This window comes from Dermacentor silvarum, chromosome 8, assembly GCF_013339745.2.
Source record: "Dermacentor silvarum isolate Dsil-2018 chromosome 8, BIME_Dsil_1.4, whole genome shotgun sequence".
Taxonomy (NCBI): domain Eukaryota; kingdom Metazoa; phylum Arthropoda; class Arachnida; order Ixodida; family Ixodidae; genus Dermacentor; species Dermacentor silvarum.
Genome location: NC_051161.1, coordinates 46,606,541 through 46,624,507, shown reverse-complemented (window position 1 = coordinate 46,624,507; position 17,967 = coordinate 46,606,541). Strand labels below are relative to the sequence as shown.

At 49.5% G+C, this 17,967-nt stretch overlaps 1 protein-coding gene across 2 annotated transcripts in view; it reads left to right on the top strand.

Moving 5' to 3' along the window:
- The window catches only part of LOC119461145 (uncharacterized), a 494,611-nt gene that overhangs the window by 115,990 nt on the left and 360,654 nt on the right, over window positions 1-17,967 (top strand). For both annotated transcript variants that reach the window (XM_037722353.2, XM_049671791.1), the window contains one exon: window positions 5,840-7,734. In XM_037722353.2, the coding sequence (XP_037578281.1) occupies window positions 7,559-7,734 (176 nt within the window). In that variant the 5' untranslated portion in view covers window positions 5,840-7,558. Of the gene's footprint in view, window positions 1-5,839; window positions 7,735-17,967 lie in introns of those variants that run through there.

Genomic DNA, 17,967 nt, shown 5'->3' with positions numbered 1-17,967 from the left:
CAGATGTCCAAACTGGACGCAATTATAGACACGCCCTTTTCGCACGTGTATACTTGTGCCCTTGTTTGTCTGCCAAACCTTTCAGTATATAACGTGGATCCGTACCGATCGACGTGCTCATCATTCAGACCTTCTTGGCCTTTCCGCATTACCGGGAATTCTGTAGAGACATTGCCTCCTTCGGCCGTCTGTCGAACTTTACCTCAATGCACCATCCTTGACTCAGTGGAAGGGTTAATTGTTGTGCTTATTGGTATTGCATTGTTTCTGAGGGAAACTAGCGCCAAAAAAAAAAAAATAAACACACGGGAAGCGAAGATGAAGACAAGCGCTTCGTCTTCGTCTTCCCTTCCTTTCTTTGTTGTTTGTTTGTTGCGCTGATTTCGATAGTCAGTAACTCAACGGGCAGCTTTAAAGAAAGAGTATGTTCCGATCGTATGTTCCACGATCGGTCGGTTTGGTCAGGAGCAAAACACTAATATAAAGCAACAGGGAAATTACGATTAAGTGCCGTAAGTGCGTATGTTATTTAGGGTGTATCCTCTGGACGTTGATATATCTGAAACTTGTTGAGATTCGGCCGATCTTCCGAAATTTTTTTGAGAAATGCTGCTCTTTGGGTTACGCTGGTGCATTGCGGTTAAGTTCGGTAGATGGCCGAAGGGGCAATGTCCAGAATTCCTGCGCATGTTTGTCCTCGCGTCGCTGTCCTAACCTGCCTGCCTAAGAAGCGAAGAGAAGCGCCGTTCCTTCTCCGTCGTCGCGCCGTGAATCTCGATGAGGTGCGCGCTACGTCGCGTCGCCGCTATCCGTTGCCATCTGGGACGACGACGCGAGAGGGACCTGTCTGCGTCTGACGCGGCCTGTCTGCGGCTGGGCGATCCGAGTCGGCGCCGTTCGCTGGTCATTGACCAAGACTGGCTGGCACACTCGCTCATGCGTGCACGTACTCGCCCTGACCTTTCAGGCGTGAGGTTGATTGTCGGTGACTGGCGTCTAGTGTGATGTGAGTGGGCGCGAGTGTCTACGTCGGCGAATACCGGTGAACGCCGGTGGACGTGTCTCAGCAAAGAGTGGGTGAGATCGTGAGCTGTTGTCGGTGAATGTGAACGTCGGGGAGCGTCACTGAGTGAGTGAGTGAGTGAGTGAGTGAGTGAGTGAGTGAGTGAGTGAGTGAGTGAGTGAGTGAGTGAGTGAGTGAGTGAGTGAGTGAGTGAGTGAGTGAGTGAGTGTGTGATCCTTATTTAAAATCAAATACACGCATTGGGGTACATATACAGAAAGAGGTCAGTAGAGTGAGTGAGCAAATCTGAGTGAGACTGAGTGAATGTAAGTTAGAGTGAGTGAGTGAGGGAGTGTATACGCGAGAGGAAAAAAACAACCATCACAGAGTGAGCGCGAATGTGTATCGATTATATGTACCGATATATCTAGTGGTCAATAAGGATGGCACGTATTCTTTGCCGCAACTTTCGCGGGGTGTTCGGCCAGCTGCGCTTGACGCAGAATTTTCGCACGAATCCGACAAAAGCGGGTCGAGTTAGCTTGAGGATGAGTCGCCTGCAGGGTTTAAGCTATATATAGCGTTAAGGGTAGCCACGATGAGTGACACGGCGTGTCTTGAAGCCTCTGATGGGCAACAGATTTATCCGTATAGTCCGACAGGTTAGTCTGCGTTCTTGGGAACGTCTGGGGTATGGTGGTATCTGTAACACGATCACAGCCAGTAAACAAGAGCCGGGCGCTCTACACGCATGCGCACTCTGTCACAGAGTTCCACCAAAAGCGGGTCCAAAGTCACGCCATGGCAACGGGATGAGGAATGCTGGAAACTTTCCGGCAGTGTGTGGAACTTACCCGCTGGAGTTCACATGCAGCAGCATTCTGAACGGCTGGAATGCAGCAGTCTCCCCATTTCACGGCATGATATCATTGCGTATTCATTAAGCAAGTCATAGTTTGTGGAAGAGCTTACGGGCAAAATAGTTGCAAACATTTAAAGCGTAGCTATTTATTCATCCAAATATGGAGCCAGCATGGAGCTCTCAGTGCTATGCGGCCCGCTTGCCATTTCTAAATATTGAAGTAATATTTTCTATGCCGGGACGTTTCAGTTTATAATAAACGTATTGCGATTCAACGCAGACAGCACAATACACCCGCGTTTGTGACCACGCCCAGTCTATCTCGCGGTTCGTATCAGCTTTATTCACAGTCCCTCCAGCTTTCACAGCCTCATCTTTAACCCTGTCATGCCGAACTTATCATTTGTGTGACACTGCTTTATTAAAAATTCTGAATATAGCGCAGGAAACTTGACTCATAGCCTATATTACCGTTTTTTGATATCCTGGAGCGAAGTTTCAGTTGTGAGTAGTTCACGAAACAAACTACTAATTAATTAATCACTGTGGTAATTATGTTTTACTCTAACAACAGTTCGTTTTTTTTAAACAAATGAATTCTGCATGGCCAGGAATAGAACAGGTTGTTTTAACTTGATTTAATGAGGCCGCTACTGCGTTCGGGCGCATTACATGCTTATAGTTGGTTGCGACTTCGGCAAACACGTGTTCCTATATAGCTAGTGGACGCAGTAACATAGCTTTCCATAGTCAGAGGCTAACGGCCTGCCGCATCTCCCGCCTTGGCAGTTATCTTCAGTGCTGACCAGCTGAGCTTGCGGCTATCGAAAACCAGTTTCACAAATTACGCTTCGACGCGGCCTCTCTGACATAGTATAATTCCGCTGTCTGCGTTGGAAAAAAAAGTTAAAAAAAAGTTATCAAGTGTTACACCTTTGTAAAAGTGAAGGCGAAAGCCTGATTGCACACTTGGCACGCTCTTTGTCACGATTAAGAATTGTGCATGGCAGTTGTGTGCGAAGTGAGCAGTCAGGCTTTCGCCTTCACATTTTGTAAACGTGTAACACTTTTTTTTTTTTTTTTTTGTGGCATGATGAGCGGCATCGAAGCCAGCTGTGGAAGACGACGACGAACGCGCGAGCCGTGGCACGAGTGCGTCTCTGTGACCACGTGAGCTTTTTTCTACTCACAGAAGCTTCGACCCGGGTTTTTCTCAAGGTTATTTCAAGGTCATTGTGGCGATGAGGCATATAATAAGGCTTTCGCCTTAATAAAAAAAAAAGTTGTCGCAGCTTCACCCGAAAGGCGAAGCATCTATTGCGATAGCAAATTAGTAGAGAGCTATACGGAGTAAGGATGGTAGTTTTATCAGCTGTATAAGCCTGGACATGCATCAGCACCGGCAACACGCAGAACTGTTGTCGACGCCGTCGGCGTTTTGCCGCGTTCGCATCAAACGCGCGCGGCGTTGGTGACTGTTGCCGGTGCCTCTGGGGGCGGCTCGGAGGTTTTCGACGAGATCACAACGGGACACTCGTCGAGCAGGGTCGGAAGTCTTTACCACCTTCTCGCCTCACAACGTTATTTATATAAATATGCATTTGGTGCCGCAGCTAAACGTCGCCTCCCCCCCCCCCCCCCCCACGGCCTTTCACGCGTCGGAAGAAGGCGCGTTTGTTCTACATATATGGTGATTGTAAAGGAGGAAAGAGACGCTTAATTTTGCAGCCCTTCATGGAGTACGGCTCAGAACGCGCGTTTGCTCTCCGCCGTAAGTTCGCTCCCCGTGAAAGCGCGCGTCCCTCGCGCCCTTTCACTCGCACATGCAGCATACGGCGCGCGGCGACGATTTCATTGCCATTGACGTCATACGGAACCTCACGGCGACGGCGACGCCGACGGCATAAATCCGCTTTGGAGTGTCCATATAATTGCTATCGGAATAAAATTCGGTTCGGTAAGTTCACCACGGCTGATGTGCGCGCGCGTTCACCGATCAACTGCGTACTACAACACAGCACACTTGGCTCGCCATTCGCGCTCGTTGGCTGGCCGGAAGTCTCGAACCATGCAGGGGGGTCTTTTCTACTTGTCGACGCGACTCAGTGTCGCCTGTTCGTCGCGATATATTCTTTCCTCTCCGCGGTTCGATAATACTCAGGGAAAAAAAGGCGCTCGGCTCGCTTGTCGCTTAGTGCATGCGTACGCCGGGAACGTTGTTTTCGCTCGACTGCGTCTTAGTTCGCGACTACAGCGCATGGGGTCGTTTATTATCTTCTTTTTTTCTGCGTCTCAACGTGGGACTCTATGCGTGTATTCCGCCAAATCACAAACGTGCTCCCTGCTGTAATTCTTCAAGGAGGCTTGAAGACCACAAGCCCTAAAAAAAAAAAAAAAAAGAGAACAAACAAAAAAAGTACCGAAGATGATAGAACCTGTGACCTTATTCCGTGTTTTCTTCTGCGCCCTGACTTTATTTATGTGACCGGGGTTTTCGTATCAGTGTTTCATATTCGACACCGTCAAGGAGTTGGGTATATTGTGTAGACACGTGATTTGACCTTAGGACTGAGTGTGGTTTCAGTTATTTATTGGGCTTGCCTTTAAGATCCAGTGTACTTGGTTTACTTGTACGAGAGCTGACTTTAAGCGGGAGTTCATGAGTTGACTTGAGTGTATTTCTACTTTGAGTGACCTTTTTTTTTTTTTTTTATCCCGCCTGGGGACTTTCCAGAGGATGTATTTCTATATGAAGCGGTGTCAGCGATGCCACCTAAACCTCACATATTGAAAAAAAAGGAAGAAAAGAAGGAAAGAACCGGGTAAATTTCGTTAGAACGACACGCTTGTATCATTCCAAGACGTACAGGCTTGTGTACGACCCGGTATCTTTGTACAATGTATTTTCCTTCGGTGCGAGAGCGAGCTAAGAGCGTTACACGTGGAGTGTGCTCTGTTATTGACAGCTTCGCTCCGCGTCCGACATTCGAAGCTGCGGGGGATATAGGCAGCAATCTCGGCCGTGTGAACGGTGTTATACCGTGCGTTTGTGTTGTTGTTATGTTTGTACGGGCACAATGTTTCTTGCAGCGTGTTCATATAGATGCGAACGAAGCGGCGTATACCAGGAACTGCACGTTCGCGTAAATGGTATAGGCGGTGAACGCGGACCGTATACGCTTTCCGAACGAATTGAAATCGGGGGCGTTGTTTCGCCGTCGCTCCTGCCGCGAATAGGTTGCCCACAATACACAGTCTCCGTGAAAGCGAGAGAGAGAGAAAAATAAAGAATTGTGTAGATCCAACAAACGCGTTGCAGTCTATGTGAAACGCAGCTTTAGTTAAGCTTTTAGATAAATCCTGTATAAGCAGTGACGATGCGGAGGACAGTTTTATTTTCGTCCTGTATGTGCAAGGTGTAATCTCACGCAATGTTCGTGTTTATCCACCACGAAGGTCGCAACCTTACCTTCGTGCCGCTTTAAAAGCGAAGCTCTTGTTTGCGAACCTTGCCCGGTTTCGTGACCGTGGGTGCTGCGGCCTGCCTGTTCATCTAGCCGAATAGGCCATCCAATCGCAGCGGAGGACGCGCGCCGGCACGCGCCGCTGGGTTCCTTGCGCCGCCACCAGATGGCGCGCGCAACCGCGGCAGCGGTGGCGCCGGCCGTGGGGGGAAAGAGAAAAAAAAAAGAACCAGAAAGCTCGCGTTCGCGCATCCGATGTTCACCCTAGATGGTGTGCCATCCAAAGGGAGGGAAAAATCTAGAGTTTATACCCGAGATACGCAAAATGCTAGACTGCAACAGGTACAGTAACTATTTGTCGGTGAAGTATAGGTGAAATAACTGTTTGTCGCCGCCATATTTCAAAGGGGTACCATTAGAAATCATCATCATGGTCATCATTATCATTAAGCCGTACGCGTTATATCTTGAGAACCCCGCTAATCGTCGTGCGCCTCTTCTTTCGTACAGGTGAGCCGGTGGTAGCTGCTACCGACAGAGGGCGTCGGAAACCATGATGCCTCGAGGCACCGACGATCCACTGTGTTCCAGAGGCGAAGCAGCGACGTGTCGCCGGTGGGAGTGACGTGGCGCCGCCGTCTTCGTCACGTCTATAGTTCGACATCAAACCTGTGCCTTGGGCTCGTTTCGCGGTGTGCCCGCTCGTGTTTGTGCCGAAGTCTTCGAAGTGCCAACGTGTAGTGCGCAGCTCATGCGACTTAGCGACGCCACCTGGGGAACGACCGAGGAAGTAGCGGCGTGTCTTACACGGGCCGACGCCTTTGCCTGCGAACAAGCCCGACGCTCCCGCCTCTACGTTCGAAACTGCGACTTGCGCCCAACTCGACGGCCGGATTACTTGCGACTAGCGGCGTAGAGTTGTCTTTCTCTTCTTCGGCTGCCTGGGTCATTTTTCCTCCCCATGCTGCGGTGATATGCAAATGAGAAAGCCCGTTGAACCTGTCTCCGAACGGCGCGCACGAAACGACGTATAAGGAACGCACAGGGTATACGGACGCTCGTAAATGAAGATTATCTGCCGTCGCCGCTAAACCTGGCGGAAGAACTGCGACCGACGAGCGACGCGAAAAGTTTTACGCTTACTTTGCGCGCACCGAGTCTCAACCGGAAGTTAAGAAGCCCGCAAGACTCGAGGCACATATTTAAGGCGACGTTTGTGGATCGCTGTAAATCGTGATTCCCTGCTATTCCCTGCTATTTCTGTCCTCGAAATTGTTTTACCGTCGTTATTGTTATTGTGGTGCTGTTGATTATACTGTGGTGGTGCGTGTGGAGTGCCTTCGGCGTTCGCCCATAGGATCTTCGCCTTGACTTACGGTGGATTTACTACCTTCGGATGTTCAGCTCCCTTTCCTGGTCCGTGACGTACTTCCTCATCTAAGGTGCGTGAGTCAACAAGTCTGTTACAGCTTGCGAAGTTGTTCATTTCGCGAAAGCCAGAGGAGTCTCGCCCGAAACCAGACATGGCGATCGTCGTCTAAGTAGAGCCCCCACACGGAGAAAACTTGAACTTCTCTCGGAGCACGAAGAGGAACCGCAGGCGTGTACTAGTGTGGTGTGGTGAGTGCCGTGAGCTGCCGCTTCCAGGGCTCGCTGGTTTGCCTATAGTAGGGTGTGTGTGTGTCGTGTTCGCGCCCCTTCCTTGTGAGCTTACGCGTCGGTGTTGGAAGACGTGCCGGCCGCTCAATCGGCGGGGGATCTATCGGCTCCCCGGATTGTAGCTATAACAGCGGTGTGTTTGGTGGCCGCGCCCTTCACCTTAGAGGCCTGTGCCGCAGACGTGCGCCGAGAGTCATCGGCTGGAGGGAGTTGCCGCGGTATAGAGCGGGGGGCGCTTCGTCGTGTGCGTGAGCTGGAAGAAGTCTGGAGTGTCGCCTGGGCGGCTGTGCCCCGTCCGGCTGCCTAGCGGGACCCTCGCTAGCGGCGTCGGCCGTCGTGCGCGTGGCGGTTGGGTGCGGCGCTCGCGTGGCTGCGTGTGGCGACCGCGGCGGCGACGGCGGCGGCTCGTGGGGCCCCCAGCGCGGGCGAGGCCCCGATGCGGACCGTAGGCCGGCCTGGGGCTCGTCTTCAGACGGCGGCGGTGGTAGGGCGGCCGGAGCCTGGCCGCGTCCCGCTCGGCTTCAGCAGCCGCGGTCGGCACTCGGCGGGCCCGGCGCTGGTCGAGTGTTCATGACGGCCGCGGACGCCGGTGGGTCCGGCGGCGGGACTTTGACGGCATTCGGAGCCAGCGCCGCGCGCGCGATGGATTTGGACTTGAGCAACCTGACGCTGGCCGAGCGCGACGCCATCATGCAGGTGCTGCAGCGGGACCAGGCGCTGCGCAAGATGGAGGAGCGACGAATACTGTGAGTACGCACTATGCGTGTTTACGCTTGTACTTACGTGCGCGGCGTTTATTGGTTGTTTATTGGTTGGCGCAGAATTGGGAGCGTCACTCTCTTCTGTTTCAGTACTCGATCGTGTACGGTGACGTTCGCCAATGTTACGGTCGTTACGTTCGTTTGGGCAACGTAAGAAAACATAGTGGTCGACGGGTCTGGCATGAAAGGCAAGCAATCGCCTCGCAAAGTGTCGGTACATTTTGATGCAAAACAACTCAGCACTCAGAGGGCCCATGGTAACAAAAAAAGGATAGAAATCGTATGTATTGGTCATTTGGGGGCTGTAGATAAAAGTAAAGAATAATTGAATAAATATTGTAATTTAGAAGCACTGGAGTCCATTGCAAACATTCGGACACACAAACAGTGATGTCTGTTCATGATTGTATTGCGCATAGGGTTAATCTGAAAAGAATAAAAACTGCACGTACGTGGCGGTATACGTACGTCCACATTTTGTTCTTGTTTGTCCGTTCTTTAAGGTCTTTCGTTAGTGTAACACTAAGCGCAATACAATCATAAGCGCCCGCCAACTAGCCCCCTTCATTGCTTTACTAAAAGTGATGTCTAGCTGTCGCACGCGCACGCGTACGTATCCTGGGCCAAGGGAATAAAGCTTGAAGGCCCGAAATTTAAATTGAAGATAAGCAGATGAAGGCGAGCTTGCCGGGCTTCGTTAAAACAACACACTCTGACCGGCGAATTCAAAGTCCGTTCTTTCGGCAGCCGCGGACTCGAGCACTCTTTATACTCACGGACCAAGAATTTGAGCGAAGGTAATCATTGTTCGCTCGAATTTCGACAACGGACACTAAGATATAACTGAAAAAAAAGGGGGGATTTCGACTCTGCGTTGAAGAATAAATGTAATAGGGGCTGTCGCCGAAGGCGCAGCCTTAACGAGTAGAATGAAATATCTCGTGATGTCCGACGGCACATTTCCAGCTTTGTCAAATATGAGCGGATGTTATTCTTCTTTTTTATGCGTGCATTTGATATTAACATGGTTCTTTTCTGAACTCAGCTACGCGGTCTAGAGGCCGGTGTTTGCCAAGCGAGCAGATTTGTCTCGATATAAGAACGAAAGATTGAAAGAACGGCGCTAGGAATGTTTGGCCTTCTTATTCAATCTGACCAGATTCCGCGCTCTGGAGCACGCTTGCAAAAAGAGCGTTGATCAAGCGATATATGACCTTCGCATATTATTCACTATTCTTGTCCTTTGCCCGTTCAGAGTGCTATATTTTGTTATATAAAGCAGCTGCTCCGGTGCCGTGACATTTGTGAATGAACATTGGTTTGGCCCTTAACGTTTCGTTATATGCGTTTGACCGACAGAAACGTTTCTTAAGTTAAGCTCATTACTGCAAGACGTTTTGCGTATTATGCACCTTTGTTGACACGTCATTGCTATTTTGCATGACATTCAATGTAGCAATCAAGATATTTACGACACAGTTTCCCGGAATGCGTAGTTGCGTGGAAAATGGTTTAGGCGCCATAATCGGGACGCGAATGAGTCTGCCTGATTTTTTTTTTCTTTCTTGACAGTCGTTCCTTTGCTGCGTAAGCGTCGTTGAGTTTCTGCTCGCGATAAGCGTAGTCGTTTGTCACGTGATCAAGCCTGGCGGGCGCGTAATTCGGTCGTGTTATAGTCGCTGACGCCCTTTCGATACCTTGCGTATCAGTGGAAAGTTTGCCTTGTCATGTGTATGTAAGCGAGAACCACCAATACCTCAGCAGATAGCATGGGATTGTAATTTGAACATACGAGAAAACCTAATTCTGTTACACGGAAACTCAGAATTACACTAGCTCTAGAGACGAAAATTTGTCTTCGTCGACGCGACGGTGTAACACGCACGGACGCAGAAAATTTGCCGGGGTACCCACATACAGCCTCGCATTAAAAACGGTGGTAGTTCTTCACTTGGTCGACAGCGTCAGAAAGTTTTCCGCCGATTTTCTCTTGGCGCTTCTCCCTCTGTAGTCATCACGGTATGTAAACGCATCAGCTCTCCATCAAAGCATGCTTACTCTCTCTCTCTCTCTCTCTCTCTCTCTATCAAAAAAAAAAAAAAATTCTATCTCCATCAAAAGCGTCCGCGCGCGCGTTCATTGGTACATGTGAACTTGCGTGTTGTTGTCCAATGTGGCACACTCTAGGCTTTCCCCCTCTTTCATCAGCCGTCATATACTCTGCGTGTTCTGCTTGAGATTTCATTTGTAGTGTTTCTCTCGCTCAATCCTCCAGTGAAACAGCACCACGCAATCGGCTCCTCTTTTGTGTCATCGAGGAAATGGTTGACCAGGAAGGAGATCACAGTTGTGGAAATGAGTGAGTTCCCGTCAGGGACTATACTGTCTCGAGAAAGCGAAGCTGTCATTATCGAGAAAAAAAAAAACACAATTGTGACTCCTCCTTCATATCAGTAGAAAGAAACAAAAGAGAGAAACCGTGCACCAGGTGACCGCCGTTGTGACACAGCATGGCTCCTCCCCCCTCCCCCCCCCCCGCTCCCTCCCTCCGAAACGTATTCGGTACAGAAAATACGGTAGTCTCTATCGATTAAAAAAAAAGTAATCGAAAGATCTTCGCTATGCGGTACATGCGAATTAGGGTTGCACTGCTTTCACGCTTCTATCGAGTTCACCCTTCAGTGAAAACACTGCCGCCGTTATCGCTGCTTCTCTTTCTCTCTCTCTCTCTTTTCCCCTACTCGTGCCTCTTCCTGGCAACAGTGGGTCGATAAGAGTGAGCGGGGGATAGCGAGTACGAGGCTGAGCTTAGCGGGCAAGTCCAGCGCCGCAGCTACAGGTCTCCTTCTCGGGCGCGCGGCTGCCCTCCGCAACCGTCGGTGGCCGAGCCGCGGCGTGCTGCAGACGAGAAGCCAGGACAGACAATTTCGAATAGTGCTCGGGGGCACTCTGCTTCTTCTTCTTCTTTTTCTGCGTCTTCACTCGCTCTTCTTTCGCTCTCTTTTATTTTGTGCGTAAGTGCCTCGGCTTATTTGCATGGGACCTGCCTGCCCGCGCCGACCCCTGGAACCCATTTAGCGCGAGCGCCCTGCAGGGCTTACCGAGCTGTATAGCTCTCCGTGTTCCTTTACCTTTCCTTCCTTCCTTCCTTTCTTCCTTTCTTTCTTTTTTGCGGGCAATCGCGTTGGCTGGCCGCGGGCCACGATGGAACCCGAAACCGAAAATGAAACACCTGCTCGTCTTCGTACCATTTGTACTTTCATTTTTTTGAAATATCGTTTTTCGTTCCACGCGTCTTCTCTCGCATTCATCTCTGGGGCTTTGTTACTTGCCGGCCTCGCGCTATTTTCGCTTCCGTACTATAAGGGGACGTTGTCGGTGTTTCCGTGCCGACAGGCTGTTCGCAACAGAGCCTACGTGTTTCATATTTCCACATTTGTGTGAACAAGAGAGAGCGTGGGAGAACAAGGAATGCGGAGGGAGATTAACAATACGGACGGGCCGGTTGGCTGCCCTTCCCTGGGAAACGGGGACGAGAGATTGGAAGACGGAAAGGAAAGGCAATAGGAGAGAGAGTTCACGGGCACATGCAGTGCATCCTGTGTATTTATATAAGCCTCTTCTCACGTCCGTTGATATCGAGAAAGTCATCAGAGCATGCGCGTCTTTGAGAGTTGATGATACGAGTGAGACAAAGCACCCAGGATCTTTGTCTCTGTAGAGAGTAGGCCGCCCACTTGGTTGAGCACGCTCCGAAGAGGCTCACGTTCGATGCCTGAGTGGGTGCAGTGGCCAAGGAGGGCCTCGAGAGTCTGCCACTGCTAAGTGGTTGCATATTGTGGAGTCAGCAGTCCCAATTAGGAAGGAGTATGTGTGACCAAGAAGAATACGGGGAGCCAACGGGCTCGTTTTTTGGTTATTTACAACCGCATCAAGCCAATTGACAATGAAAGCAGGGAACGTGGAATGGCCACTAAATGTTCTATTAAATGAAATGTGGAAATGATACGGAATAGCACAAGCATACGAACAATGTGCGCAATATAGGCGATTTCGGAAGAGATCAGAGATGCTCGAAACAAATGACATAAAACTTGAGAACAGAGAGAGAAAAAATAAACTGGATCGGAAAAACTGGACTACGAAATATCTCGTAGTGTGACAGAAGCTCGAACACACTTCACCTCGCGCATGTGTACTGCACAGTAACAACCAGTTCACATCAGAACACGGGCGTAAGAATGCAATCGAAGAGAGAGAGAGAGCAAGCGAGAGAGGAAAGGCAGGGAGGTTAACCAGAAGTCAGTTTCCGGTTTGCTACCCTACACTGGGGTGGGGGATAAAGGGGTTGGAGAGAGTGCAAAGAGAGAGAGAGAGAGCGAAAAAAACAGAGGAAAAAAAAAAACACACAGGCATTGGTAACAAAGGAGGCGTTCCAGTCACAGACGTTCACACAGGCCAGTGGACTTCAGGAACCGCAGGAGCGCTTGCACGGCCTTCTGATGCGATGTTGAGTCGCGTCGATGTTGCAGAATTGTTTCTTCCGATAACGGCTGGTCATCCAACTGGTTCAGCACGACGGAGAGCGATTGTCTCTGCACACTGTATTGTGGGCAATCGATCGAAGAAAAGTACGTACATATAACCGAGAAAAACATCGATATCAGGCGGAAGAGACTAGTAACTGCTTGAAGAAAGTGAACTCCTAGGTTAAACTCCTTAATTCATGTTTTAACCAACCGAGGAAATGGATTCCGAAACTTCGTTCCTTTCGAGATGGCCGATTATCTCAAAATTTCGCGTTCCGTATTTTCAGTATTTTGCGTACGCAATACATACAGGCTCGGATTGACGTTCATCCGAGGTATGCGTGGAGGAAGCTTGCAAATATTGATGAGGACTACAAAGTGTGTATATTATTCAGTTAGTGGCGTGGTCAAACGTCAAGTGAACTAGCCCGTTTCAGCATTGTTCTCCGTAATCGTTTGTTTGTCAGTTTTCTCATTCATTTATTTATTCTAGCGTTATCATCTATTCAAACATTTTTGCTGTACAGCACAGAGAAATGGAGTAGCTGAGGTACTCTTTCGCTCAATCTCTTTACAGCAACCCACGTGTGATGCAGAACAGAGCAGAACCCTGAAGCGATACCAATGCAAAAGCTCCATCCGCGCACGGATTCTTATCTCGCTGGTGAAATGTCTTGACTGGCCTATACTCAGAACCCTCTTCTTTCGTGAATCATAAATCGATGTCCCGTTCTTTAACATACACACACTGTACGCACAGTCGGCGTCAAAATTTTACGGAACGCGGGATCCGAGGAAGCTAGGTTGAACTTTCGAGATGATTGCGACCCCAGCCAGTAGAATCGTACTGCTACATATGTTTGTCGCATATACTGTAGTACAGGCTCGAAATCCCAATAGTACTAGGCTTCGTGTCCCGGTTGCTAAAATATTCGTATTTTTTTTCTCACTGCCGCTGCCGGCGTCTCATTAATGGCGCCTTGCCGGTCGGCTTTGCCTTCTGAGTCGCGTTCCCTTCTTTTGTTGCAGCCCATTTCGCGCTCCTCCACATTACGAGCTCGCTCGTTCCTTCTATCACTGCACCGGCGCTTCCCGCGTGGCGCCCACAGCGCATTCGATGTCTACTTTCGAGCTCGCTGAAGTTAGCCATCTGCGAGCCGTTTGCAGAGCTGTAGGCGAGCACTCGCTTGCCTACTAGGAAAAGCAAGGCACGGCACTGGAGGATGGCAAAGAAAAAGAAAAAGTAAAACATGAGAGACCGACAGACACAGAGAGAGAGGGAGAGGTTGAGGTAGGAGTATATACGATCGCTGAGACGTTTTGTGGCACGTTCTTTACCGTACTGTTCCTTTCCTTTTCGTTATTACTATCGTTCTTGCTTTCTTGCGTGCTCCGTTCCTTCACATTCTATCTTTCCGGGGGCGGCCTGTTTCTTCGAGAGGCTTTCTCTGGTCGCTTTCTGCGGAAGAAGACCTTCATCCGCGCGTCGGAGTAGAAGAAGCGCTTCTTCCGATTCTTCTGGAGGGAAGAAAAGAATTGCGCCCGGAGCTCCAGGTTCGGGGGTTGGGAAGGGTGAGGGAGAGTGGTCAAAAGAGGAAATCTGAAAGAGAGAGAGAGCGACAGTGCGATGAAGCAGCGAACAGGAGGCGACAAAGAAAGGAAGGAGGCTAAGGAACACCGGCAACCCACCGAAACTCCCATAATTGGACGCCGCGAGGCGCTGCAGCCACCTCTTAGTATTTCGCCGCTGCCTTCTTCGGTGTATATGCTTTGTTCTCCCTCTAACATCGTTTTTCTTTTTTTTTTCGCAGAGCTGCGCCGCACTTCAGATATTCTCCTCTCTCTTTTGCCTTGTCATTTTTGGTTCGTAAGCTTTGTTCGCTTTCCTCACGGTTTCTGCAGGGTAGCGTGCGCGCATTGACAGAGCGTCGGCGAATTGTGATGCTGCCCCAGATACAACTACTGATCGAGCAAAGACGAGCTCCCTTTCTGTCGAGATGTTCTTGAGTGCTCGCGGTGTATACAGCAGCTTTAGTTCGCGGGCGAGCCACGCTGCGTGTGAGAAGCCGCACTTATTCCAAATAGGAGGATAGGAAGAACGCGGTTCGCTGTAAATGGAGCTGAGCGAGGCGGAGGTGGTTAGGGCAGGAAATTGAAAATTTGACTCACGCACGCACACGCGCGCGAACATACATGCAGTCACGAGCATATAGGCACACAGATGCACTCACGAGCACAGACACACGCGTACAGACACGTACACACACCACACACACGTACATACACATGCACTCTCGAGCACAAATACAAACATGCATGTACAGGCACGCACCGCGCGCAAATACGCCATAGGTAATGGTAGTTGTTTCCAGCAAGAACATGAGTAGCGCTTTTGTTGTATGCGACGCCGGGGCACCAGCACCGTCACACGCATTTGTAATTTTGTCGCAGCAATCACTGCGGTCTGCGAAGTGAGGGAGAATCCCGGTCGGGTTGCTTTGCTGTGCTTTTTATGAATGGGTGAGAGTGTCTTGCCGTTGTAGCGTGGTCAAAGCGCAGTAGTATTCTGGAACGAGACATTCATTCATTCTGCGATCGACCAGAATTCTCTTACATACTCGATATCGATAAAAAAAAGGACGATAGAAAGAAAATGAAAAAGCAAACACGTATTGTATGGATTATATGGTAATGAAGTCGTCGACGTTATTGAGCGATTGCGCTGAACGCATACATCCCCCGCTCATTGGTTTTCGTTGCCGAGCTGTACGGGAATTTCAGCACGAACCCTTTGGTCCGACACAATGAGGGGGGCGCGTTCGCCTCATTAGGCTGCAATGTCCGCCCGAGTTCGATACGTCGATATGCCGGCGCGGATTCGACCCTGTAAGCGGCCGCGCAAAAGTCGCCCGCCGACGATTGTTGACGGCCCGCCTTCTTAAAGTGACACTAAAAAGAGAAATACTAAAGCAGTCTATAGACTGGTTAATTGCTCCTGCGAAACCCTCTTCTCTGAACCCCTATAAGTTGGCGTCAGTGTTGGAGGAATGGGAAGTCGTCTTGGGGGCATATTATATAGGCGAAACAAGAAAACTCCCCGAATCGCTTTTCTTCGATGATTGTGAATCGTAAACGGATCCGATAGCTCGATGTTATTAATGCAAAAGCCTTATATGTCTCATGGGGAGGTCTCCGTTTCAAGGCCATTTGCAAAACCGCGTCGTCGACACGAAATGGTCCTTTTGGATAAGAGGCGATAATGCGCACAAAACCGCGATTAAGGGTTGAAGAAGGATTAAGCAAGTGAACTGAAGTGATAATAGGTATACATAGAGGGGAATGAGGTGAATTAATAGTGAATTGATTGTGAATTAAGAGTGAATTGGTGGTGAATTAAAGGGGTTTAGTTGGGTGATACGAGTGAGGCGAAAGGTACTGATGAGATAGAGTGAGCTAAGATAATGAAGAGTAAGTGAGAGTGAATTAAGAGTGAATGAAGGTCAATAAGTGGTGATAGGGTCAGTCAAGAGTGATCAAAATTGGAAATTTGGAGTAGTAGAGCAAACCAAGTGTGATGGAAATAAAACCGAGATGATAGAGCGAACGAAGGTGAACCAAGTAGTGACAGGGTGAATCGTTAATCAACTGTGAATTAAGAGGGAATCAAGTGGTTATGAAGTATATCTGAGATTTTGAGGGTCCAAGTGAGAGTGACTGAGCAAAAAAAAAAGCGCTGAGTCACGGTTCGAGTTTTGTGAGCCATAGGAAGGGTGACTTGCAAGAAAAAAAAAACATGGCGACGCAAGAAATGACTGTAAATTGTGGTTTCAGAGTGATGCTGACTCAGCAAAAAAAAAAAAAGAAATGTGATCGGGGTGTCATTGAGCGCTCTGGCTTTCGCTTTCAAGTCGTCTTAGTTGTAGCATAAGGGACCCCTAGTAATTTTTTTGCGATATGAGTTATACGGACGCTCGCGGCGAATTCACACCGTCGTAGCCGCCGTCGTACGCTTTGGGAGAATCACGAGCGTTGCCTTTGCCGGCGCTCGTAACCACGCCAGCGTTGTGACCTCGAGTGCGCGCGGTCACCGAATGAACTCTGTTAGCACGTATGTTTGTGGACGCGCGACGTAAAGGTTGCTTAGTTTGAAAACGAATGGTCACTGCAACTCTATGCTGGCCAAAAAGAAACGAGGATCCTTACTTCGTGTAATAGTCCGATGACTTGCTATCGCCGTCGATGCTTCGCCCTTCAAGCGAGAACTGACAAACTTTTCTTCCTTCTCATTCTTATGTGAAACAAGAACGTTTAACAACGATAACAATAAAAATAAGAAGAAGAAGAAGAAGAAGAAGAAGAAGAAGGGGAAGGAAATAGAAAAGAAAGAAAAAAATTACACCATCTTCCCGTAGGGGAACCCTGAGTAGTATGAGCAGCCATGGGGTCGACTCAAGGTAGTTTTATCAGCTGTATAAACTTGCACATGTAGCAGCACCAGCAACGCGCAGAACTGTTGTCGACGCCTTTGGCGTTTTGCGCGCGTTCGCACCGAATGCGCGCGGCGTTGGTGACTGTTGCCGGTGCCTCTGGGGCGCCTACCGTCGCGTCTCTAACCTAAGCTGCTTCGCATTATAGCGCGCGGAGCCGCAGGTGTTGCCATTCGTTGCGCAATCAGGAGAGGAGCGTCGGAAAGGAGAGGAGGAATGCCGAGAGGAGAGGAGATGAGACAAGGAGAGGAGAGGAGGCGGAGGAGGATGCGCATGCGCAGTAGGGGTGTGGACGCCGCACGGCGGAGGGAGGGAGGGAGGGAGTGACATAGCCCCGAGCATAAGATGCTTCGCATCTAAAAGAAAGAAGGAAGGAAGCTTCTGGGTATGTTTTGGTAGTTGGCATTTTGCTCGCCGGCCGCTACCGCTGTCGTTTCTTCACAACGCTGACGTCACGTGCTTAGCCTGACACGTATGTATGGGTGTGCTTTGTGAGTGCGTGAGAAGCTTTTTAGACCGTCCGTTCTGCGTAGAAGTGCGGGCTCTGAGAGATAGCGATTCCCTATTGGCAAGAAAATGTCGAAAAAGAAAGGAAAAAGGAAGGAAGAAAAGAAAGACGGACATGTGAAAATCCGAGGGATCGCGATCGCGTTCCTGTAGTTCAGTTCGCAACTTTATTTTTTTTACCACTCTTGACCTTCAAAAACTTAACAATGCCGCGGAAATGTCTGGTGAATCTAACGCATGAGAACGAATGGAGGAGTGTTCGTGTTGATCGATGAGGGTGCTTAGCTGCGGCCACGCGCAAGCGAGCGTTTGTCGTTTATTTCCGACTGTCTTTCTTGCAGCCACTCCGTCTTTCGATTTTATGATTGACGTGTTCAGAAATTGGCCAGCATGATTTTCTTCTCTCTCGCGTGCGTATGCGTGTGTGCGCGTGTGTGTACGTTTGCGTGGCCGGGTGTGTGAGAGAGAGAGAGATAGAAGAAAAAAAGAAGTGATGTAAAAAAAACTAGCGCAGTATAAATGATGAATAGGCGTGCGCCTGACATTTCAATATCCCGACGTAGCGCATCCGAATGGCACGTGAGCTAAGAGCCGCTTCCCATTGCCGGCTGAAGTTTACCTCAAATGTTTGCCCCTCTCGGATTTAAAGCGTCTATAACAACACAAACAACTGACTCTTTTGATATATGTTAAAT